This window comes from Mixophyes fleayi, chromosome 12 (genome assembly GCF_038048845.1).
Source record: "Mixophyes fleayi isolate aMixFle1 chromosome 12, aMixFle1.hap1, whole genome shotgun sequence".
Taxonomy (NCBI): domain Eukaryota; kingdom Metazoa; phylum Chordata; class Amphibia; order Anura; family Limnodynastidae; genus Mixophyes; species Mixophyes fleayi.
The window spans coordinates 38,192,270-38,218,911 of NC_134413.1; the positions used below are offsets into that span (position 1 = coordinate 38,192,270).

Consider the following 26,642-nt stretch of genomic DNA (forward strand, 5'->3'; position numbering starts at 1 on the left):
TTGCAGTCTCACGGCTGGATTATAAGCCTCAAAAAGTCCAGCCTAGTGCCCACTCAACGCATGCTTTTCCTGGGCCTTTTGTTCGACACTAGATGCCAGAGAGTCTTTTTGCTCCCAGAAAAGATCTGGACCATGCAACACAGGTAAAATAACAGTATAACAGTGAAATATCAGGTGTAAAAATTGGCCAGTGGACATTGTGCGTTTACTGCTGATTATAGAGCTATTTGTGGTGGATTGGCTAAATACTGCTTGTAATGAGTAATGTGTCTGTACTGAGTTCACATTGTTTAGTAACTGTAATTGTTTAGTAGGCCTTGTGGGCCTACAAGCATGGCAAGTCAGCCATTTTGGATGGTGACTACATTGCATAGAAAGTGATGGATTAGGAAGTGATCAGATTGTGGTTAAGTGATCAGATTGTTAGATATGCATAGAAAGTGCAGGTTATGTTGGTTTATGCATAGAAAGTGTAGTAGTTTGAACTGGTTGAAACCATGTGCTTGAAAATGGCCGCTAGACTTTAAGTGAGGTATGTTTGTGGTCTGTATGGATTGGACCATTGTGACCACGGATGCCAGCATGTCAGACTGGGGGGGCGCTAACTTGAATCTCTGGTCCATGGCGGAGAAGAAGTTGCCCATCAATGTACTATAGTTAAGGGTGGTCTTCAAGGCGTTGGTCCCGATTGAGAAATAAATAATCCTTTCGGATTCAATCCGACAATGCCACGGTGGTGGCATATATCAAACACCAAGGGGAAACCAAAAGTCTTCTGGCCATAAAGGAGGTGACCAAGGTCATGATGTGGGCGGAACAGTGTTCCTGCCATCTCAGTGGTATTCATACTAGGAGTGGATAACTGGGAAGCAGATTACCTGAGTCGCCATGCCATTCACTCGGGAGAGTGGTCTCTCCACCCAGAAATTTTCTCACTGATTGTGCAAAAGTGGGGTCAACCAGAGGTGGACATGATGGCCTCTTGGTTGAATTGTAAGGTCACCATGTATAGTGCCAGGTCACGGGATCCCCAAGCGTGCCTAGTGGATGCCATGACGGGTCCTTGGAGTTGCGGGTTGGTTTACATTTTTCTCCCCAATACCGATGTTACCCCGGGTATTGAAGAAAATCAGGCACGAAGGAGTCGAGGTCATTCTTCTGGCACCTGATTGGTCAAGGAGACCGTGGTACGCGGATTTTCTCGCCATGACAATGGACGCACCTTGGAAGCTTCCTCTCAGGAAAGATCTGCTCAGCCAGGGTTTGTTTTTTCATCAGGACCTAGCATGATTGGCTTTGAAGGCCTGGAGGTTGAAACCTTAAACCTCCGACGTAAAGGCCTCTCGGATAGAGTCATTCAAACAATGATAAAGGCTAGAAACCCAGCATCTTCCAGAAATTACCATCATGTCTGGAAGACAAATATAGGTTGGTGTGAGCAGAAAAGTGTGTCAACCTCTTCCTTTCGTTTAGCCACAGTATTAGCATTCCTTCAGGATGGTCTGGATAAGGGCTTGCAGCTGGCAACCATTAAGGTTCAGTTGTCGGCCCTATCAATTTATTTTCAGAGGCGACTGGCTCTGCTACCAGAAGTTCAGACTTTTCTCCATGGGGTCCTACATGTTGAGCCACCCTTTGTTCCTCCGGTGGCTCCTTGGAACCTAATCTTTGTCCTAACTGCTTTACAGAAACCAACGTTTGAACCGCTGGAATCTGTTTCCTTCAAGCTTCTCACTTGGAAAGTTGCTTTTTTGTTGGCAATTTATTGAGCATGTTTCAAAGTTGTCATCACTCTCCCTTCTTGGTTTTTCAATGCGATAGGGCTGTCTTAAAGACTCTGCCTTCTTTTCAATCAAAAGTTGTATCCAAATTTCATATAAACCAGGATATAGTTATCCCGATGTTGTCTAGAGATCTTTCATCCAACATGGCTCTCTGCCGGAATTGGATGTGGTCAGAACCTTACGGATCTATGTGGATTGCTCATCTTCAGTTCGCAAGACAGACAGCCTCTTGAATCTGTATGATGCTCGAAAACGTGGCTGGCCAGCCAAGAAGCAAACTATAACCAGATGAATAACGGTTACTATTAGGCAGGCCTATGTTTCTCAGCTCAGAAGTCTCCGGTTCCTGATGACCTCACAGGTCACTCCACTAGGTTGGTTGATACTTCCTGGGCGGTGGGGCACAGGGCCTCAGTCGAGCAGTTGAGTCAGGCAGCCAAATGGTCACCTGTCCACACATTTACCAGATTTTATTGTTTTCATGTCTTTGCCTCCAAAGACACCAGTTTTGGCCGAAAAGTTTTGCGCGCAGCTCAGACTGTGTGTTCCCACCCATGAGGGGCAGCTTTGGAACGTCCCCATGGTGAACAGTGTCCCCCAACTGTATATGCAAGAGAAAAACATTTTTATACTTACCATAAAATGTCTCTCTTAACACAGTTAGGGGACACTTCGATCCCACCCTTGTTTGTTGTTTCTAACGGATCATGAGTGTTCTGTTGATTGTGTTGCACCTCTCTTGTGGCTTTGTAAGATAGATGACATATATCTCCGGCCAGATGGGGCATAGAGGGGAGGGTAGCAGGCCAAACAGGTCTTTTTAGTGCCTAACACCACACAGCGCTGTCTATACCCCATGGTGAGCAGTGTCCCCCAGCTGTTTTGAGAGAGACATTTTACGGTTAAGTACAAAAATGTTGTTATCTACATCCACTCCTTGTTGAATATGGACGTACATATGCCCGATTTATGTGCATTTTTTTAATTAAAAAAAACCCGCACAAGACCTGCCTTAATGAATCGGGCTCTTTTGTGTATAAAGTGGTTAGGGAAGCTGTTAGAATTTTCTATATTCCAGCCATAATTTTACCTAAAATGTGTTCTGATTTTCATTAACGGCTTAAGAGAAGATAAATAGAATTTTCATTAAGAAATAGTACTCCTACTCTATGGACAGGTAGTTAATGGTTTTTCCAGTTCAAGAGCTATGAGTAGCTGCTCTGCTCTATTTCACATTGGGATAATACCTCCAGATGTTGGGTCTGTTTCTCTTCACTGTGACTTGTAAACACAGGTGCACAAAGAAGATCCACATATCTGCTTGATGCCAGTGTAGAGTACTCTTCCTGGATATCTGAAGAATGCAGTTGCCATTTGCTCCATTAGAGGGAGTAATATAGCAACTTCAGATACATTGTGTCATCTATTATGCTTAAGATATACACATTTGGTGACAGCTTTTCATCTGAAAACTGCTAAACAAAAAATAAAGTGAAGAGAGTATTTAAATACAAATATAATGACCAAATATCCAGCAAGGGGTCTGCTATATAATAATTGTCAAATGTAATTGTGCATAACAAAAGCGCACTTTCAAAGTTGTGGTAAGAATTGCATACTGCTCATGTAGTTCTTCCACCAAGCTGGTCCTGTTCATATTACTTAATATTGTTTTAAGAATGTCATTTTGCAGTAAATGTCAGTGTATAGTGTATTTTTGAAAACAAGTTTTAGTTTTTCAGATTAATCATTTAATCGCAACTTTTTTTTTTTGAAGGTTGTTGGACCTCCTGGCACAGGCAAAACAGATGTGGCAGTTCAGATCATTTCCAACCTCTACCACAATTTCCCCGAGCAGAGAACTCTTATAGTTACTCATTCTAACCAGGTAAGATTTGTGCTGCCAAGTCTTGGACTATAGCTTGGCCAGTGAAATGTTTTAAATTACTGATTTAATTTCACTTTCATACAGAAGCTAACATTTTAATATAAATTCCCACTGTGGCATAGTAGTTGCTGAATATGAACATTGCTTGTAGAAATCCCTAAGTCATTTGATCTATGTGTTACATGATTCCTTCTCCATGTGTGTAGACATATTCTTTCTGTGTTATCTCAGGCCTCTCCATTAGTGTAATATTTGTTTTATGTCCCCTGTGATGTCTGGTCCCATCCCCCACAGCAGTTTTATTCCAACCTCCCCAGTACTAGACTTACACTTACTCAATTCTATCTGTCAGGCATACTTTCCCATAAGAGGATTAAATAGTTTTATACCACAGTAGTATGTTTGCATATATCCTCTCTCCTTCATACCCAAAGCTTTCTCATACTATTTTGCCACCGTGCTGTACTTGCTTTGATACTATCCTAATGATGCACGAATCACGCCATTAAGTATTCCCTGCCCCCCCGTGTCCAGCTTTTGGCATAATACAGTGGGGGCAAAGACAGGATGACTCATTTCATTATGAATTGCATCATAAAGCCCCACCCGCCTGCAGGAGTTCGGACTGTTCTCCCCAGAGTCCGGGAGAACTCCTAGAAATTCGTGGGTCTCCCAGACATTCCAAGAGCGTAAGCAACTATGGTATGCTATCAGTGGCGGATCCGGGGGGGGGGGAGCGATTCCCCCCTAGCAGGGGCTTGCTGCCGACAGCTACACACTGTGCAGCCGCCGGCAGCCTTCGAAGTCTGAAAGGGGGCGGGGCCTAAATCGCCCCCCCTACATCGTCCGGGGTATAGTAATTTCCTAGATCCGCCCCTGTATGCTATAGATGTGTCAGATGCGCTCTCTTGCTGTGTTCTCTGATCTATACCTCATTAGTTTCACACCTCACTATCGTGTACACTGCTTCCTGTATGCTGTATTAAAATTACTGCATTTGTTCTTTTTTTATTGGAAAAATATTTCATTTTTTTGTTTTTGGTAATATTTTAGGACATGTATCAAAACTGTGTCTTAGGTATCTGTAAAAAAAATACGGTGCTGTTATCTATAGCAGCCAATCAAATGCTCGCTTTCATTTTTATGGTGCAAATGACTAGGGTCAGAGCACCTTTTTGTTATAATTCCTTTTCTCCTGCTATTTGCCGCTCTCTTCATGAAATGGGAGGGGATAGACTGTTTGCATTAATCAGACAATCAGAATGATCACAGCAGCATAGATAATTTCAGGAGATTGTGCTGATCTTGTGGGAGACATGGAGTTGTTTACTCATGTGATTGTGTAAGTGAGTAAGGGCTGCATGTTGACAGGGTCAGTATCATGATGTGGGACAGGAAATGGAGACTACAAGTACGCTACAGATAGCTGAAGGAGTACGCTCCCCCATTGATAGTGTCATGGTCACAGATATAACAGTGGAAAAAAAGAAACTGCGATAATAGTGATTCCTTAGGAACAACTTAATCATCAGAGGACAAGGTTCTTATGTTGCAGAATTATTATTTAATATAATATAATTGAAACAAAATGGTACTTTATCATTAATTTCTACATACCATGATTGTATTATTTTACATTTTTCTACCTTTCAACTCAATCAATTTTTCTATGTCTTATTCGCCATCTGTCTGTCAGGCACTCTACGTATGTTTACTTCCCTTTACCTAAACCTCATCCGTCTTCCATTTCTGTCTTTAATTTGCATTGTTTACTGTTTCTGTACTGCAAAGTGCCATCTGTTATCTGGCTGAGAGTTTTCAAATTTGGTTAGCCTGTCGTTTCAGCTCGTGCCTGTCGCCCTTTTTCCTAGAACTAAAACATGCAGTTTCTAAATACCTCTCTCCTCCTGTCCCTATCAATCTGCAGGCTCTCAACCAGCTGTTTGAGAAGATTATGGCCCTAGATATTGACGAGAGGCACCTTCTGCGTCTGGGGCATGGCGAGGAGGAGCTAGAGACTGAGAAGGATTTTAGCAGGTGAGCTGCCAGGATGAATGATAATTAACCCCTTTAAAAATCAAAGTACATATGAATCTGGCTCTGCTATTTTCACAGGGAATGTAGATGCATATACATAGCAATTTGTTTACTGAATAAAAGTGTAGTAATTTATTTATAAAATTCTGTAGACGAAAATGAAACAAAAGGATATTTTAAATAAACATGAAAAGTTAATCAAAAATGTTAAGGAAACATATTCTTTTTGGATAAACTACGATAGGTAAATTATATTAAACACTTAATAATCCAATAGGTGGAGAAAATTCTTAAAGGTTAAAGCCTCAATGAATGAATAAGAGGATTTTTATACTTACAATAAATCTGTTTCTCAGATTCTATCTGGGGACACTGCTACCATGGGATTGTATGAGGGGAGCGTGGAGTTGGCACTTATCTAGTTAACTTGTTTATTGTAACATGCTGACAGACCCCCTCCCCTCTGCAAACCCCATAGCTCCTCAGTTTGATTTTAAAACCCCAAGGAAGGTGAGTTAAACATCTAAGACCAAACAGCAGAAGGGAAGGAATGCAGTGTTCCCCAGATGGAATCAGAGAAATGGATTTATTGCATCTAAAAATCCTCTTTTCTCTTTCATCCTATCCGGGGGTCACTGCTACCATCGGGACATTCAAAAGCAGCCCACCTAAAGGAGGGACTGCTCTGACAACCCGGCACGTAGAGCCCTTACGGTCAAAACTGGCATCCGTGAAGGCAAAGACATTGAAGTGATAACATTTTGTGAAAATATGGACCGAGCGCCAGGTGACTGCTGTGGTCAGCTGAGGCCCCATTTTGCATAGCCAAAGATGCCCCCACCGAACGGGTGGATTGGACAGCAATCCGAACTGGCTCAGGTCGGTTAACACTGACATAAACCTGCTTTATGGTTGAAGTAAGCCATCTAGCAATATTTAGTTTTGAAGCCGGCCATACCCGTTTATGTTAATTCAACAATATAAATAAGGAATCCGTGTGGCAAATTTGGAACATTCTCCCAATAAATGCGGAGAGCCCTAACTACATCTAGGCAATTCATAGTGTTAGGTCCTGAAGATGCCGCCACCTCTTTAAATACTAGAACTACGATTTCCTGGTTTATATGGAAACCCTAAACCATTTTTTGCTTGAAAGATAGGGTATACCACCCCGTCATTGTGAAATATATGGAATGGTTCTCGACATGAAAGGGCTCCTAACTCCGACACTTTGCAATCCGATGCAGTTGCCAGCAGGAATGCTACCTCCTATGTAAAAAAACGAAATTTCGCCAACTGTAAGGGTTCGAAGGGTGGCCCTTGAAGCATATTGCGCACCAGATTAAGATTCCAAGATGCAGTGGGTGGGACATATAGTGGCTGGATATGCAGGACTCCCTGCATAAATGTTTGTATGGCGGACATTTTTCCCAGGCGATGGTGGGAAAAATACAGAGAGGGTCGAGACCTGAACTTTTAAGGAGCCCGGGCAATGGCCTGCATCAAGGCCATCCTGGAGGAAGGTGAGGAAGCGTGGGAGATGAAAGGAAGCCGTGTGGCAGGCTAGACTCTCACACCAGATGTGGTAGATTCGAGCCGAAACTGGTTTTTGAGCCCATAGTAGGGTGTTTACAACTCTGGGAGAGAACCCTCTTGACTGCCAAAGGCTGACTTCAACAGCCATGCCGTTAAAGCCAGCCAAAGCAGGTCTTCATGTCAGAATGGTCCTTGGAGAAGGTCGCCTCAAAGTTGCAGACGAAGTCCTTGACCCACCACCATGAACGATATTTCTGTATTTCTGCGTACCAGACTCGGCGAGGCCAAGCAGAAGCCACTAGCATGTCTCAAAGTCCTCCTTGCTTGACCCGCCTGAAGACATGGGTAAGCATCGGATTGTGGGGGAACAGGTACCCCAGCTGGGAATCCCAGGGCATTGTCATGACATCTACTGCCACCGCCAGAGGGTCCCTGGCCCTTGAGCAGAACCTGAGTACCCTGCCAGTTGTGCCTCGACCCTATGAGTTTCAGGTCCGGAAAACTCCACCTCAGGAGCAGCGACTGGAAGACCTCCGGATTGAGTAACCACTCCCCCCGGCATTACTGTACTTAAGTGGTCTGCCGCCCAGTTCTGGACACCTGAGTTGAATACTGCTGAAATTGAGTGAACATGTAGCTCCGCGCAGGTCAAGATCCAGGCTGCCACAGCGCTTCTGGTCCCACCGTGCATGTTGATATAAGTCACAGCCATGGCATTGTCAGATTGTAGACTGACCAGGGACCACTGGAGGATGGTCTGGACCCCTTGTAGGGCCATTAACATGGCCTTCAGTTCGAGGATGTTGATTGGAGTGTAGGTTTTCTGATGCAACCAAAGGCCCTGAAGAAAGGTGCCCCTCACCCGCGCAGGCTGGCATCCATGGTCACGATGATCCAGGACTACCGGGCAAAGGATCTGCCTACTGCCAGGTAGTCCCATTATCCATCACTAGAGGTATACCTACGCCTTTGGTGACAACCGGATTAGTTGGTGTTTCAATCGCAGATGGGATCCTGACCACTTTTTCAATAGAAATGGAATCGACTGTAAGGAAGGGTTTTGAAAGTCAACACCATTTTTCCTAGGAGACAGATGCAAAGGAGCATGGATGGTCTGCGGCTGGCCAAAACCTGTGTCGTTGTGATTTGCTGTGAATGTGCCTTGTCCTCTGGAAGGAATACTTTCTGTTCCTTGCTATCCATGATGAGCCCCAAGAAGGTCATCCTCTGGCAAGGAACTAACTGGGATTTGTGGATATTTATTATCCAGCCATGTCGTTCCAGGGTCCTTATTGTAATGGCCAAGTGCTAGTGCAGCACCCTGAATTAGTAGTGAGAAGTTCCTACCGTAAGTTCGAGAAGGGCCTGATGGCCCTCCCATATGGGAACATGGAGGTAGGCATCTCTGATATCTATTGACGCTGTATTCATCTGCTTCCAACCCATTGATGACCGATCTGAGGTATTCCTTGCGAAATCTCTTTCCACAGGTGAAGATCTAGCATCTTTAAATTTAGAATGGGATGGAAGAAGCCATCCAGCTTTAAGCACCAGGAAGAGGTTGGAGTAAAACCCTTGGCCTCTCTGGTTCACAGGAAGCTGGCAGATGTCCCCAGCGGAAAGAAGAGTGGCAACACAATGAAGCATCGCCTGTCTTCTTTCCTGACCGCGGGGCAGGGAGGTTGCAGAAAAACAACGAGGGGCCCAATCTGAGAGATTGATCATGTCCCTCATCATGATCCCTCAAATCCAACAATTCTGGGAGGACGCCGCCCACTGATCCTTGAACAGTGGTAGGTGTCCGCCCACTCCCGCAGCCGTTAGAAGGGTTCGATGACAGACAGGCTGTTGGTTTTTCCGGTAGCTTGGGTGCAGGAGGTCTAGTGGAGTAGGAAGACCTACCTCTGCAGGAGTGCCCCCTGGTCCCGAACGGTCTGCCTCTGGTCGCCTGGCCTTTAGCAGAGGGGCCCGCCCAAAAGGGCTGGCGAAATTAACCGAATCTCGGTGCTCTTGGCATCGGTATATTTACTGGAAGGAAGGTACTCTTGCCTCCAGTGGCCTGACAAATAATATTGTCTAATTCAGGACCAAATAATACTGTGCCCGAATAGGGCATTATTTCTAGCAAAACTTTTAAATCTGTATCTGCATCCCAGGACCTTAGCCATAGAGTCATTCTGACCACCACTACAGATGCAGAGGACAAAGTGGAGGCTGCATTTTGGGCAGATCATGCGTTTCTTATTTTTTTTTTACTGAGGCCCTGTTCTGTGGCTCTGGGTTCCTCTAAGTCCAGAAGATTCAGAGATTGATGAACTGCTAAAACCAGGTTGTCAATACAGTGATGTCTGGGGGATTTGTATAGGTTTGTAACCTGTGGAATAGGAGTCCTATATGAGCTCACCCTACTGTGCTGACGATATCTCGGAATCAGAGAGTGAAAGAAGACGGTTTGTGGACCGGTGCCGCTTGTTTCTAAACAGTGTAGGTCTTGGTGAATCCAAGAACCAGTTTAACCAATCTAAGCCTCTGACCAAGGATGTAGACCAAGCCGGTTCTCCTGAAGGAGGGCCTGGGATAGCGAGGGAGAATGACAGACCAGCCAGTCCCAAAATCAACAGTCTCAGCGGTCACTGGTATACTGACTGTTGTAGGAGGATCAACTGCTGCTGAGGTGAAGGGGATTATCACGGCAACTGCTGGTATCTCCGCCCGCCTAGCTGGACTAATGTTGCAACCAATTGCACAAGGGAAGATGCCCACGCCCGTTCCTCCACTAGTGGAGGTGCACTAGTCTGGGCCCGCGCGGCCTGGGCCCCCTCGTCGCAGTCAGTACAAAGCACCCCTAGGTCCAGTTGTCTAATAGGTAACTTAACTTTACACCTTGAACAAGTAAAGTATTTTGCACGGAGTGCCTTTCCCTTTTCAGACATATTCTGAATGGAAAAGTGTCACAGAATCAGAATGCAAATACAGACGGTCATACAAGACACAGGTTTGACTTGGATACCAGGATACTAACTAATCTATGATGGAAGTCAAAAGAAGTATCTTGAGTAGAATTCCATATAATATGATAATTGCACAAAACTGGTTTACTAATATACCCCTATCTTCTAGTACGGTGAGTATAGAAAACATCTGTGAATATGTATGGGTGTATTAGTGTGTGTGTGTGTGTGTGTGTGTATATATATATATATATATATATATATATATATATATATATATATATATATATATATATGTTAACCCGTGCATGATACTCATGCATTCTAGTCAAATCAAGCTACTTAAGGTGTTAAAAAGGTTCTTGTCATGCATTTGGGCCTAGCCCAGGCCTCCTCAGGGGAAGAGCGTTACTTCCCGACGCAAGCGCCCTTTTTTAACGTGGTTTTGTCCACATGTCACCACCTCATCATTTTTCTCCTTCACCTCATCCTTCAGCTTCATCGCCACATCCTTATTCAAGCTACTTAAGGTGTTAAAAACTCCCCACTGTCACCCCCGGCAACCACCAACCACTCCCAACTGTCACTTCTCCTTCAAGAAATATATAGGTCAGTGTATAACTCTGCCCAGCAGGTGGCGCTGCAGCTTGGGTTTTTTTTTTTTTCACACACGCCACTAGGCATTTATATAGTAGATATATATATATATATATATAAATAATATAATTATATTGGTACTTAGCCTTCCAACAGGCTAATGCAGCTCAGCAGGAGAAGAGTCTGTCAGCAGCTTCTCTGGTGTCTGTTGATTTTTCCCGGGCAGTCTTGGCGCCCTACGAAGAGTCCAGGGTGTATATTTACTAAACTTTGAAAAAGTTTAGAAGTTGCCTATAGCAACCACTCAGATTCTAGGGCCTGATTCATTAAGGATCTTAAATGAAGAGGATCCTTATTTCAGTCTCCTGGACAAAACCATGTTACAATGAAGGGGTGCAAATGAGTGTTCTGTTTTGCACATAATTTAAATACTGACTGTTTTTTTCATGTAACACACAAATACTTGATAGCTTATTTATACACTGAAATTTAAAGCTGTATCCGGCTCCACTGAAAAGGAGTGTGCTGTCTCTTAACAGTGCCCACTACCTCTATAAGCAATACAAAAAAAAAAAAAAGTAAAGAAAAAATAGGGAATAATACCTTACTAGCAATAAAGTAAGCCCAACTCCCTTGGGCACTAAACTGAGGAGCTACAGGGGGTTGCAGAGGGGAAGGGGTTTGTCAGCATTTTATAATAAACAAGTTATCTAGTTAAGTGCCAACTCCTAGCTCCCCTCATACATCCCCATGGAAGCAGTGTCCTCCAGATAAGATGATAATGTGAACACAAAAATAAATAATAAAAGACTTACTTTAAAAACATATATTGAACATGGTCCCAGTATAGTACAAGCAAGACAGAACTTACGGCCGAAAATAGAGAATAGACCACAAGGTCAGAGCTCCTAGGCAGGACACACCGAGGTGACATATACAACAGGGGTATATTGTTTTCTGTTATACAAAATAAGGATTTGTCTTTGTACTACTGGTTACTTATTACCAGTTACATATGTTTGTAATGGAATGGAAACATATAAATCTTTTTGTTTGGGGGGAGCGAGGGGCTTTCTCCAATGTGTAATATGTATTTGTAAAATATTTATTCATGTAATATATATCTCAAGGTTTAAATGTTATGTGTAGGACTGCCCATTGTGATCATGTGGTGGTTTATGCATATAAATTGATAATATAATTTTACCAGGTATGGCCGAGTGAATTATGTGTTGGCGCGGAGACTGGAGCTTCTTAAGGAGGTGGGACGTCTACAGGAAAGTCTGGGAGTCCCTGGAGATGTGTCCTACACTTGCGAGACCGCTGGCCACTTCTTTTTGTACCAGGTGAATAGTATGCTCCATAAACAATATTTACTAATATTCTATTCAACCTGTCCGTTATAAAGCTCAACAAATATAAATTAATTATTAATTCATCTCAAAGGCAACAACTTTCACTAGCCAATCTTTAGGGCATGGTAGTTGCTGAAAGTAGCTACAAACTGTGATATTGTGGGAAGTGTAGCTCAGTTAGTCATTTTATTACATGAAAGAAATGAATAATTATAATCATATTCACAAATGAGTTATTATTTTAACTGAAGACCCAAGAATTGGAAAACGGACTAGCCTGACCGTGCACAATAATTAAAAGTCCTCACAAATTGTTTCACAAATAAGTTACTTTGGGCCTTTTCTGCAGATAATGTCTCGATGGGAGGCCTACCTGAGCAAGGTGAAAACCAAGTCCTCACAAATACCAGATGTGAGTGACGTTGCCAAATTCTTCCCTTTTCACCAATACTTCTCCAACGCCCCCCAACCCATCTTCAAAGGACGCTCCTATCAGGAGGACATGGAAATTTCAGAAGGGTGTTTCCGGCACATTAAGAAGATATTCACTCAGCTAGAGGTAAATAGTGTTCCAAGACTGATGCGTAGGACTGAGTATCGTCATCATCAACACCCTGCATGTATGTAAAGTGTTCACACTGTGATCCTCTGTAGCAGACATCACATCTCCACAAACCTAACACTGCACTCAAGAAAAAAAGAATTAACACTTACATTGTCAGATAAACCTGCTATATGGGGGCATAATTAATAGCACCTGTTAAGTGAATGGTTAGTGTCATTGTTGAAGGATTTGGGGAATGGGATGAAATGTACACATTTAATGAAGGCGGTTTAAAACAAAGCCATGCAGTGCTGCAGGAAGTGTACCATATGTGGCATGAGTTACAGAGATTGACTAGCTGGGGATATTTTTAGTGCGGTGTATTTCACTGACAATATGAACTTTTTATAGTAATAACATACCAGATATATAATTTCCATACTGTATATGGGTAATATTCAAACTCTTGTGCATAGATTGCATTAACACCTGGATGGAGCCTTGAACTTGTGTTTTTTTTACTAACTTAAATCTCTATCTAATTTTTCTTTTTAAAATGGTAATATATTCCCAGTAGTGTAAGTGATGCAGAGACTGTACAGATGGACAGGCAGATAACAGAGTGATGGTATAACAACACACTTTTCTTTTTTTCTAACTTCTTCAGGAATTCCGTGCTTTTGAATTGTTGCGGAGTGGACTGGATCGCTCCAAGTATCTTCTTGTGAAGGAAGCTAAGATCATTGCCATGACCTGCACCCATGCAGCTCTGAAACGTCATGACCTTGTGGACTTAGGATTCAAGGTAATTTCAAGAAAAGAGAAAAGCCATTGGATAATGGAAGCCTTATATATATATATATATATATATATATATATATATATATATATATATATATATATATATATATATATATATATATATATATACATACATACATACAAACATACAAACATATACACACACACACACACACACACTCTTGTACACACTGATTTCTGATTTTCCAGTACTGTATTTTCTATGGAGTTCTTCAGCAGTGCCACACCGAGTTGTTTGTCACTGTTGCCTGTATATGCAACAAAAGTGCTTTTTTTTTTATTGTGGTATTGGCCTAGATTTTTTGCAGCTCCAGACGATTCTGTACATCGTCTGCAGACGGTCACCTTGAAGTTTGCTCACTGTTCTTGCTGACTCTTGGTTCCTGTCTTTTCTCTGCAGTACGATAATATCCTGATGGAAGAAGCTGCTCAGATTCTGGAAATTGAGACCTTCATTCCCCTCCTTCTGCAGGTACAATATGGGACTATGACCTCTTGTCTTGAACTTTTCTGGAAGTAATAACCGTGCACTAAAGAGAGTCAATACCCAAGCACCTCAACGTTGTTAAATTATGCTCTGCTAGGTTTTCGTTGGGTTAGCCTTTTTAGCTGTTAAAGGGGCCACAGACAGAGATTTAATATTGTTTTCAAGTGTCTTAACTAGGAAGCTGATCTCTAATCAAGCTTCAGGGATGGTAATTTCTAAACTGTACTACTTTGCCTGATGCCTTTCTTTATTCTGCCCCCCATCCTACTCCATTCCTAGAACCCGGAAGATGGTTTCAGTCGGTTGAAGCGATGGATTATGATCGGGGATCATCACCAGTTGCCACCAGTCATTAAAAACATGGCCTTCCAGAAATACTCCAACATGGAGCAGTCGCTCTTTACACGGTTTGTTCGGCTAGGTGTGCCAACTGTCGACCTTGATGCCCAAGGAAGAGCCAGGGCCAGGTAAAATTTGATGTTTTGTAGAACTTTGTAGAGGTGCTGCTGCACCTGGTCAAACAATAATATGTAAATGTGTGAACTTCCTCTCTTTATTTGCAGCTTGTGCAACCTTTACAACTGGCGCTACAAGAGTTTGGGAAACCTACCTCATGTGCAGCTGCTGCCTGAATTCAGATCAGCTAATGCTGGCTTACTTTATGACTTCCAACTTATAAACGTAGAAGACTTTAATGGCGTAGGGGAGTCAGAGCCAAACCCATACTTTTACCAGGTAATGGGTCTCCTATTTACAGAGGAACTTTACTATAAATCTATACTGTAATAATTTTTTACTTTTATTTTAGAACATTTGATAGACTCAAGGTGCCTATTGATCTTTGACGTGATGAGAGTACAGGAATATTCGCTTTTCATCATAATTGCTTTTCAATATGCAGTGTTGATCTATTAGTATACAATCTTGCTTGTTGATCAAGTTAATACACTGTTTGTATTACTCCACAAAGCTTTATTATTCGGAGTGTTCATGCTTTTTAAATACATTTGTAAGTTATTCAGTCACTAATTACCATTATCACCTTGTAGAATCTGGCTGAGGCCGAGTATGCTGTCGCCTTGTTTATGTATATGCGTCTTCTTGGATATCCTGCCAATCGAATCAGCATCCTGACCACATATAATGGACAGAAGCACCTGATCCGTGATATTATCAACCAGCGCTGCGGCAACAATCCTGTGATAGGGCAGCCTAGCAAGGTGAGTATTAAACTATTGGCTGGATTATAAAAACTGCCTACCTTGCAGTTTTGGATAAAATGGTGAATGAAAACGCACTACTGTACAAGTATACAAATGATTCAATTGGGTGCTTACAAAACTTGTTTGGAGACCATGGATTGACTCGGAGCTAACTGCTATTTCTGCAGATTGTTAGATTAGGGTCTGTGGCTCTGGTGGGGTACAATAAACACTGTAAGAACGGTAGCACTATTTGTATCACATAGAAGAGTTCCAGTAGGTCCTTGCATAATATTGTGAAAATTTAATAAACTATTACTTAAAATACATTGCCTGGATTATTAAATAAAACTGACACATTTTATCTACTGAACATGCTTTGATTGCATTTCTAGACATCAAGTTAGAGACACCAAGGATTTCAGTGCTTCCAAGATTCAGCATTGTCCTCTAACAGAAGCATAATAATGTTTATTTTTTGCAGGTCACTACTGTGGACAGATTCCAGGGACAACAGAATGACTACATTATCCTGTCACTTGTCAGAACCAAGGCTGTGGGTCACCTGAGGTGAGAGTCACAGCACAATCCTCATCTTACTTTCCTCGCTGCAGCCATATAGCTTATATTGCTGGTATAAAACAGACACTTGTAAAAGCCCTCAAAATATACTTACTGCAGTATTGGAGTGGCTGCAGCATGTCATCATCCAACTTATAAATACCATGCATTGTGTATTCTTTGTCTCATCAGATGAAATAGTACAGACTTAGGCATTGTATTGTTTTTCAGCTTCTAATTGTGTACAATGGCCAGCATGAGGTTTTCAGTGGTTTACAGTTATGCTGGGAGTAGTAAATCCAAGAGTTGAGATTAATTGCTTGTGTAAACTTTGTTAGGATACAAGAAAGAACCGTTTATGGATATGAACAGTGTGTTGATATCTAAGCTGCCTAAGGTGTGACTAAAGTATTATTCTCTGGGATATTGAAGTGTTGACGCAATATTGTTTGGGAGAAGCTTTGCAATGTGTCAGTTCCCAGTTATGACACCATGCATGGCATCTGTTGGGTCCTGTTTACATCTCTTTGTGCATTTGCTGCACATCAAGTACTGGATGTAAAACTACTTGGATGAACCCCTCCCTCTTTTTGTCAGAAATTTGAGATACCCTTACTAGTGTTTTTCCAGCTAGGTATAACTGTAAAATAAGCATTCCCTATAAATGTGTGAAGGGTTAATGGTTGTCAGCTGTCCCCTGTTGTACCTTACTGGCAACTCTTGTGAGAGTTAGCCTCAGTTGTCCCCTGGAGCACGGCAGAGAGGAGTTTAATTCCTCTTTTCCAGATGCGGGGCTGCCTGGGTGAGATGGAGACAATAATATCTGCGGCCCCTTCAACTTCACTGATCCTTTCATTCCGGACACTTCAGCGTCATGAGTACGGAGAGCTTAACATAGTGCCAGAGGCCCAAACTACCCATACAGGAAAGCTACACAAGAACAGAAGACATCTTCGTGCATTCCTTTACCCCAGGGAGCAGCGCATCCAAGATGGCAGGGGCCCGGGAGAAGTTGACTAAGGCTAGGTAAACAGGGAATATCTAGAAGGCTCATTAAGGAGAGTGCTGGACCAATCAGGTTGTGCACGTGTGAACTGCACTGTGCAATCAGCAACGGGGACTCAATGGAATGCCCCACTTGTCCTCCCATCTGCAACTGGAATTTGTGGGACTTTTCTACAGCCACTCCAACCTGCTACATTACAACAGCCTACTATATTAGTCTGGAGGACAGCCTGCCTACAGCCTCAATGGTCCAGCTTGCTAAGGAACATTAGCACCTGCTCGCCCTGGGCCAGAACCATTTCTGTATTATGCTCCACATTGCTCTATCCTAAGGGTGGCATTTGGTACTAGGTTTCTCTGTTCCTGTTTAGATGCAGGTGTGAGACTCCCAGGATTCAATGCCTGGGACGAGTGGAGCGAAACCCCCAAGTTGATATAACCCAGTTATGTCGGTGATAAATATCAAACTAAATTACCTTTGGGACAATCGGGCCAATGACAATCCTGTAAAAATAAAAAAAATTATTTAAAAGAAATCAAAACTTTAAAAATATTAAAATGGCCAACATGTAGAAAAGCAGTGGGGATCACTCAATTGGGACCCCACTGTTTCTTGTGATTTACTATTTTCCTGCACCATTTTGTAAACTGTATAAGAGTTTAAGGCAGCAAATTCAGAAGTGCTCAGAGCAGTGGCTGTTCTCTACAAGGCACATCCATTACACCCACACTAATCAACCAAACAACCAACACTACCTCTCTGCTATCGACCAACTTCATTTTACATGTGAATATTTTTCCTTTTTGCCAGGTACATATACATTATGTCAAAACCTCTACAGTACAGTTTGGGAATTTATATTTCATCGGGGTTTCTATTTCTTGTGTACAATAGTCAGCTATTTTTTGGTAAAAGATCATTTTTGGTGTAAACATTCAATAATATAATATACTATTGCAATATAATATAGTAAACCAGAAAATAACTCTTGGACAGTTTTGAATTGTAATTTGGGGGGTTTTCCTGGTGTTTTTTTGGAAATATTTTATGATTAAGCACTGTTGTGTTTGTGGTATTTTGCCGTTACTTGTGTTATGGAACTATACATAAATGGTACCCAATCTTGCTATGTGTGCTAGAGTCTGACAACATGTAGGCTAGTTTTAAAAGTTTAATTTGTTGCACATTTAAAGCAATACATTATATGCACAGTGCTGAGAGAGGGGAGGTAGAAAGCCACATTGAGCCCCCTAGGTGGCTATCTCTTGTTAGAGGTGGTCAGCAGTGTGCTTAGGGGGGGCTGGGTCAGGCAAGGGTCAACTACTATAGTGTAAGCCCCTGCTAGGCACTGGATTAGTGGAGGGGACTGTCCTGCTAGGTAGCTGCCAGTCCAGACCTGGGCCCTGGGGAGAATTTTTTTCCCCCTCTGCACCTCCTTTCTTGTGGTTTCTCACTCCTCATGTGCAGACACCAGAATAGGCAACCATTTTGGAGCTCCAGATTCTCCCTTCTCTGTCCCTTGTCTTGTTAGGTGCAGGTTGTGGGGTATTTTATTTTTATTTATTTTTTTACTAAGGGGTTGGGGTTCTTTGGCTATATTGCAGGTTCTTCTTCTGTGCTATTGATTGTGTGCTGCTTGTTTTTCCACTGTGTTTTTTTTGTCACTTTTTTGTCCTATCTGTGTTTAAAATGTCAGATAGGGGGAGATCAGTGAGAGTTACAGTTGGGGTAAATTCTATGATAGAGTTACAGATTGCACAGGTGAACTTCAAGTTGCCGTCCGGACAGTCCGGCATGGATGCTGTATTCGTATTGTGTTGACTGCATCCTATGACCCCAGTGCTTCAGAGGCAGAGGCTGCCTGGGCTCAGTCACTAGCCAATACTGTAGCTGAGCTTAACCAAATGGTGTCTTACTATCCAGTCTTACTATCCCAACCCTCAGCCCCACACCGTGCTTCTAGCAAAATGGGAGGCGCCTCCACGTGTGGAAATTCCAGTGGCGAGTCTAGCCAAAATCACTACCATCCCTCTTCCCAATGCAGCTACTCTTAAGGACAGCGCAGACCGTAAGATTGTGGGCATCATTAAGTCTATTTTCGTGGCATCCCATTTTGGGGTCTGCGTGGTTCAACAAAGTTTTTAAATGCTGGTCAGAGCAGCTGTCTGAGGGTTTGTTGGCTGGGAGACAGTCTTCTGAACAATTTCCTTTGGTGGAACAGATTCAAAGAGCGACTGACTGCTTGGGAGAGGCAGCCTTGTACTCAGGGCTTATTGGGTGTGGATATCTGCCTCTGCGTTTTTCGCTCGTCGGACTCTGGCTTAAGTCTTGGGAGGCTGATGTTCCGTCTGAAAAGACTCTTGAAACAGTCCCTTTTTCTGGGGGTGTTTTATTTGGCGATGGGAGGAAAGAGTACTATTGTTCCTGTCATTGCTCCCAAGCCAAAGATGTCTAGGTTTCTTTCCTTTTGCTCTTCTGGCAGTTCTTGCAGTCAGTACTCTGTGGGTCAGTCCTCCAGAGGTCAGTTGTCCGCTCCCAGGGGTGGTCTGCAGCATGGACGTCAGGCCTGGCCTGGTCGGCTCAGCGTCTGGCAACAAATTCAGTAGACAAACAGTTGGCGTGACAGGGCATTCTGCCCGTCTACGGTCGGCCGTGGTGGGAGCCCGTTTTCTTCTCTTCAGGGATCAATAGTTTTAGTCTACAATGGATGTGTCCACAAGACTGACTGGCTTTGCGAGAGGCCATATGCTCCTGATTTTTTCCAGAGTAGTTAGTCCGGTTCACGAATCAAAAAAAGTTTTGGTATTTTATTCCAATCTTTCTCTTGTTCCAAAACCTGATAGCTCGTTCAGGCCGATTCTGAATCTGAAATCTTTGAACATGCAGGTCAGCCTGTCCAGGTTCAAGATGGAGTCTCTGCAGTTAGTGATACACAGCTTGGAACAGGGGGAGTTCATGGTGACTTTAGACACAAAGATGCCTATCTGCATGTTCCCTCCTCAGGTATGTGGTTCAGTCAGAGCACTACCAATTTTAGGTTCTTTCTTTTAGTCTGGCCACGGCCCCGTGTGTCTTCACCAATGTCAGTCATGGCAGTGCTGTTGCGGTCCATGGGGATTACGATCATCCTTTACCTTACAATCTTCTCTTGAAGGCTGAGTCTCCGGTGGTACTCCTGTCTCATATCCAGGGTGTGACCCAGATGCTGGAGTCCCACGGTTGGATTCTCAACTTCAAAAAATGCAAGTTGACCCCAGCCGAACAAGTGATCTTTTTGGAACTTCTATTCGATACCCAGCAACAAGGGTGTTCTTGTCTCCATAAAAGATTCCAGCCTTGCAGAAAATAGTAATATCCCTGTTGGCTGTCAAACCGATATCTGCATTTCGACATGAGAGTGCTGGGCAAGTTGCTATTGACTTTCGAGGCAGTCCAGTTTGCTCAGTTTCATGCACGGGAGTTCCACTTGGAACTGTTGTCGAAATGGAACAATTCCCATCAGAACTTGTCCGGCCAGGTATTCAGTCTATCTCCTCATGTGCATCAGTCGCTCCTTTGGTGGCTGCACAAGCAAAATCCCTGCAGGGGTTATCCATTCTCGATCTGGGATTGGACTTTGATTACAACGGATGCCAGCCTTCAGGGTTGGAGTACCGTCTGTCTTCATGCTTGGTTTCAGAGTCTTTGGACCAATTAATGTATTGGAACTATGGGCAGTGCTCCGTGCTCTGATCAGAGCACAACATTTGCTACAGGGAAGGACGGGGAAGATTCAGTCGGACAATGCCATGGCGGTGGCATACCTCAATCACCAGGGCAGCATGAAGAGTCCCATAGCCATGCAAAACGCGCACAGGATCTTTCAATGGGCACACAAGAGAGGCTGACCAACTTCTAATGTGACTAGCTCTGTGAATTATGGCTGTAATTTGTCAGGCTTATAGTGCGGCTGGGCAGAGTGTTCCATAAAATCTTCGGGCTCACTCCACTTGGTCTGTGAGGGCTTCCTGACCAGCACGTCATGGTGCCTCTACTGAACAGCTGTGTCAGGCGGCCACATGGTCTTCCGTGCATATGTTCACTCGGATTTACAGGTTTAATGTGTTTGCATCCGGGGATGCAAGTTTTGGGAGTAAGGTGCTTTGAGCTGTTTCTTCTGAGCGTTCCCACCTGTGATTGCAGCTTGGAATGTCCCCTGTGTCCCCCCAAAAGAAGATGGAGAAAATAGGATTTTTATACTTTCGTAAATTCTGTTTCTCTTAGTCCATTGGGGGACACCAGGCACCCACCCTTGATGCTCTGGTTTCTCCAGTTGTATGACATGTTGTCTATGGTGTTCAAGTGAATGTTGCTTTTTCTCTATTCATGTTTCTTTTTTTATTGTCTCCTTTTTCTGTGGGGCTTGGTTAAACATAAACTGGGGCTAACAGGAAGAGGGGTATAGAGAGGAAGGAGCTAGGGCTAGTTATAACAAGGTTTTTTTTGAAGTGGCGGTTCGCCCTGTCCCTACTCTATGCCCCAATGGTACCAGTGTCCCCCAGTGGACTAAGAGAAATGGATTTTATTTAAGTATAAAAATCCTATTTTTTCTTTCTAAAACTGGCACTCTAAGGGTTGAATGTTCAGAGTTCATTTAAGTAAGGATGTACCGAATCCTGAAATTAGTTCCAGCCATTTTTCAAATGATTTGGCTTCAGTCACTTTCACTTTCTCCCTGAGTCTTCATGTCAGTCCATGATCATTCAGGACCAACGAACACTTGGACATTGGACTGATAAATTCCTGGGGGTGTGGGTTCTTTGCAAGAAAGTAGTTGGGGGTATGGGGGTGTCTGTGCAGCAGATGGCTATCAGTTGGGAAGGGGAGCTCTGTGCTACAGCTGGTTGGCAGCTAAGGAAAGGGGTAATCTACATTTCACAGCATTTTTACACCAGTTTTAGTAGATGTCCCTTATTGTATTCTAAATGACACAGTGCATAGGAGAAGGTGCTGTAACCCGTAGCAATCAAACATGTTTGCTTCCATTTTTTAAACTACTAGAAAAATGAAAATATCTCATTAGTACGGATTACAGCACTTTTCCATGTGTTCCATGTTGTGTTAAGACCATTGTGTTAACGTATTCTGGCGAAAGCAGGTCAAGTATTCTACATACTGTACATGGTATAAGCTGGAAACTATTTCTCTCAACTCCTTTCAGAATATGACAACCTTCATTGTGTTTTATAGATAAGGATAACAAAAATCAACATTTTATATTATTTCAATATTAAATAGTTTAGATGTATTTTAATAATAAAGTAACCTTAGTTTATAACTAGTCATACATTTCTTGGTTTACCTTGTCTGTGGTAATAACCTGTTATGGTCCCTGTTTTCTTGTAGAGATGTGAGGCGTTTGGTAGTCGCGATGTCCAGAGCTAGACTTGGGCTTTACATATTTGCTCGAGTCTCCCTCTTTCAGAATTGTTTTGAGCTGACCCCTGCATTCAGACAGTTGACCGCTCGTCCGCTGCGCCTGCATATCTTACCCGGTGAATCCTTCCCAACACAGAGGAAGGTGAGTAGTGTTATCATGTGAAAAATAAACTATGACGTATTTGATGCTGTATTTTCACTTGAGGTAATCTACAGCCGCAAACAAACATTAGTTCATCATTATGAATTGTGCCCTTACCACTATAATACATGTGACAGTGATGACCTTAAGGGGTAGATTTACTAAAAGTTCTAAAAAGGAAAAGGGGAAATGTTGCCCATAGCAACCAATCAGATTCTAGCTCTCATTTTATAGAATGTTCTAGATAAATGGCTAGAATCTGATTGGTTCCTGCTGCTTTTGAGAAGGTTTGCTAAATCTACTTTTAAGTATTGTTTTTTTTAGTATACTGTGTACAATAAAGATAAAATGTTTTGAAGGAAAGATAAAGAAAAGAAAATATTGCAAACATTTCTAAAATCACCTGGCCTGTCCACCAAGGCCACACTCTTAGGTCGCTTCCGGTGGCATCAAAAGATGACTGCACATAAACAAACATAAAGCGGCTGTATATCAAATGGATTTCATCTTGAATTCTACCTTTGAGCAACACAAAATGCTTTAATAATTTATAATAAATATTTAATAATTGATCATTTATCATGTCAAAATATAAAAACATCTCAAAAGCTTTTTCTTAATTACAAATGAAAAAAGACAATGATTGATTACATAAGTACTAACGCCAAAGATTCTCTCTGGTGCAATTATATTTAGAAGTTACATAAGTTATATAATTGATTGGGGTCCACATTTATACAATTCAAGTAATTCAAAATAAATACACCTGTCTGAGAGGTGCCACAATTAGTGCATTTTTAGACAAGAGTTTCATTGTGTAGATAAAAAAAATTCAAATCAAATCCAAGAATAAGTTATTAAAAAGCACAATATAGTGAAATGATGAAAAGAACTTCAATATTCCTCCAATTAGTATTCCTCCATTTTTAAAGAAATGGAGAGGATAACTATGATTTTGTCTAGTATAGGCCATCAGCAAAAACTGAGCACCTGTGTGACAAAAAGCACATGTGGGGGAGTTTTTAAGACAATATATACAATAAAGAAAAGCGCAAATCTCCTATAGCAAGTAAATCATACCACCAAATTTATCAATCTACATATATTCATTTAATTATTGTAGAATACATACAAAAGAAAAACACAATAGTCAAAGAGAATTAAAAATTACTTAAAAATGAATAAAAAATAGTCCAATTGATTCTAAATAAGAACCCAATGTGATGCTCGATAGCCATTTAACCTACACTGCACTAGTAGAAAACAGTCATTTTGTAAATTAATATAGGATCACAAAGGTTGGGAGAAGTTTTCCAAAGTGTTGAAGTTAATATTGGGATCCACTATACGATTCCACTTAATACAGGAACTAAAACTTAATGAAGCTAAACTGAGCTGCTCTGTTACTTAGGAAAGAGTATGCGTATAGAACTTGGCAAAGCTGTGTTATCTGCCACAGACACCTCCATTCACTCATGGTAGCTTGGACACAATCTCCAGAGTATCGCAGTATATTTACTCACAACAATTTTCAGTTCCAGAGTAGAAAAATATATAGTATCGGATCCACTCCTTAAGATGTTGGTGTCTCCCTTCATATGATCTACGCTTTAAGGTGCACACTGGTCCCTGTGAGTTTGACAGCATGTAGGTGACCCACATGTCAAGTCGAGGGAGAACCTATGGTCTGATGGGACAAACATTAAACTTTTTGGCCTAACACTAGGCTCTGTTTTTGGCGCTGGTCTAACACTGCACATTTTCCTACACTATCCCATGAAACATGGTGGTGACAGTATGATTCTGGAGGGATGCTTCTCTGCTTCAGGGTCTGGAAAACTTGTCAAAATAAAGGCCACAGTGAATAGAGCAAAATATAGACAATAGACCTAGTACTTGGGATAAGATTAAGATTCCAGCCAGACAATACCAAAAGTAAACAGCAAAAGCGAATTGTAGTGGCTTAAATAAACAAATATATGTCTAATTTTTCTGGGGTGGTCTGATTTGAAAATTGCATTTCACCAATGATCCCCGTTTAACCTAATGGAACTGGAACATCATGGCATAGAAAAATGCGCGAAAACTGCAATGTCCACATGTGCAAAGCTGCTAGAAACCTAAATAGACTCACATCTGTATTGCAGTTAAAGGTGCTTCTACCAAATATTAAAATAAGATTGAAAATACTTATCTAATTAAATATTATCTGTTTTTTATTTGCAATAAAGAAAAAGCATTATAATTGTGTAGATCAGTAGTAAGAATTCTTGAATAAATAAATATACTTTCATTGCATGGTGTAAAAAAATATGTTAAACATGCCAAATGGGTGAATACCTTTTATAGCCTGTAGCATCCATCTTTCATTGTATATACCAGTCTGATAAAATAATAATTCTGTCACTTTTGATAGGATCCTTATCAGAGAACACAATCGTTTCTCTGCCGATATTGCAATATCTGATTATTTGTCCATTATTTGCTACAAGATTGCAGCTTACTCATGTTCATTAGCTTAAACCAAGCATTTTTGAAATAATTGATGTATATCTCATGGTAGTATTTTCTAGTAATCATTCATTTGTATCTGTCTGTAAGGTTTGTAGACTGGCATGTTGGCAACTGTGCTTACACTATGTAGATATGTGCTTAAGTCCTAATTTACCAGTAGTTACACACATCCTCATATCACACTATTGGGATGTTTCATAATAGACTTATTACAAGGCATCTGACCATACTATAAGAGCCAGTCTTATGCTATGTGTTTTATTTTCCAGAATGGTGAGTTGCCACCCTACTCAGCCCAGGTTATTAAGAACATGCCAGAGATGGCAACATACGTGTACAACATGTATTTGCACATGATGCGAAGCAGTCAGCAATACCAGTACCACCAGGTAAGCAAACAAGAGGGGCCCCAAAAGACAGCCTAATTAACCCGTGGGGTGCTCCAACATATATCTGGCATCGACTACTATCTGGTAATGCTACTAATTAATTGGATAACTATGTTCAGATTGGTCATAGAAAGATGGAGAATTTTCCAAGGGACTTTAAATTCAAGTAGGCTCTGCAGTACATATAACCTTTATCCTCGGCCAAACATTTTAATAGTCATGCTACATAAAAACCATTGGAAACGGAGAATTTTATTTTTTAGTTGTGAAGTGAGATTTGCCCACAGGATGATTGTGTGAGAGCACAGTAAATAACAATGTGGTTTGTGACAAATTTCCTTTCATTGAGAAAATATATATATTTTTTTTTAATCAGCCTTTTTTTTTTCTTTAAGAAATAAGGAGATATGTAGATGATCTCCAATTCACAACAATCGAAATGCATAGGGTCTGTTCTCACAGAGGGTGTGATTTAGTTAGATGTACAATAGACATGGGCTGTGTATCCTCATGACGAGCATGGTGAGCTGGGCTCAAACAGGAAGAAACGAGCACTGTTCGTCAGTTCGTCTTTATGAAATGATTACATAAGCGTACACAGATTTACATATTAGATTAGCAGTAGACTGCATTGTGGAGATGTGCTATTAGTATAACTATTCTCTCCAACATCAGAGCAATGTTGCCCAGAGCTGGATTGAGGGGAACTTGACAAATGTGTGGACTTCCCTTTATTAGCTGAGCTTTTCTACCCTTTGAGCTCTGGACAACATTGCAACAGTATCACAACTGTGCAACAGAGGGCTGATAGTACGTCTCCACCAACACATTGTCTGTTGCTAACTTAACATGTAAGTGTGTGTACAATTGTTTTATCATTAATAAATCACACTGGTTTTGGCTCTGCATACAAACAGCTTGCAACTGACGTATTCTAGTGATGGAAGCTGTAGGGAGGGTGTTGAAAACAGTGTGTCTGCACAGAAAAGCACTTTTGAAGTCCTTGAATCCAAAGGATTGGGCTGAAACCCTTGTAGATGTACATTCAGAGCACTGATCATCTTAGTGGACTTTCTGAGCAGACAAGTATTGCACATGTTTCTTTTACTCTGCAGTCACCAACCTTATGGAACATGTATTTAGCAGAACCAAACTGATCGAAAACTGGGAAATAAGAATAGAAAATGGATAAATTGGGGCTAAAGATTTATATTCCAAAGAGAAACTTCAATTTATTAATGGAAAGTGATAAGTGTGTCAGCTGTCATATATAGAATATGTAAATAGGATATATGAAGTCAGCCAGCCATAGCCTGTTGTTATTCCTGATTAATATGTGTAAAGAAGTAACTTGTAAGTACCCATATGGTAAAGTATGTTATAGATAGTGTACCCACTATTTACATTGC

The 26,642-nt window shown here is 41.8% G+C and overlaps 1 protein-coding gene across 1 annotated transcript in view; it reads left to right on the forward strand.

The window, feature by feature from the left end:
- Nucleotides 1–26,642, forward strand: part of AQR (aquarius intron-binding spliceosomal factor) — an 89,818-nt gene that overhangs the window by 53,317 nt on the left and 9,859 nt on the right. The window contains exons 23-34 of the mRNA XM_075192720.1: nt 3,562–3,672; nt 5,600–5,709; nt 12,004–12,139; nt 12,498–12,707; nt 13,360–13,497; nt 13,915–13,986; nt 14,281–14,468; nt 14,565–14,736; nt 15,051–15,221; nt 15,688–15,773; nt 22,156–22,330; nt 25,114–25,233. Of these exons, the coding sequence (XP_075048821.1) occupies nt 3,562–3,672; nt 5,600–5,709; nt 12,004–12,139; nt 12,498–12,707; nt 13,360–13,497; nt 13,915–13,986; nt 14,281–14,468; nt 14,565–14,736; nt 15,051–15,221; nt 15,688–15,773; nt 22,156–22,330; nt 25,114–25,233 (1,689 nt within the window). The remainder of the gene's footprint in view (nt 1–3,561; nt 3,673–5,599; nt 5,710–12,003; nt 12,140–12,497; nt 12,708–13,359; nt 13,498–13,914; nt 13,987–14,280; nt 14,469–14,564; nt 14,737–15,050; nt 15,222–15,687; nt 15,774–22,155; nt 22,331–25,113; nt 25,234–26,642) is intronic.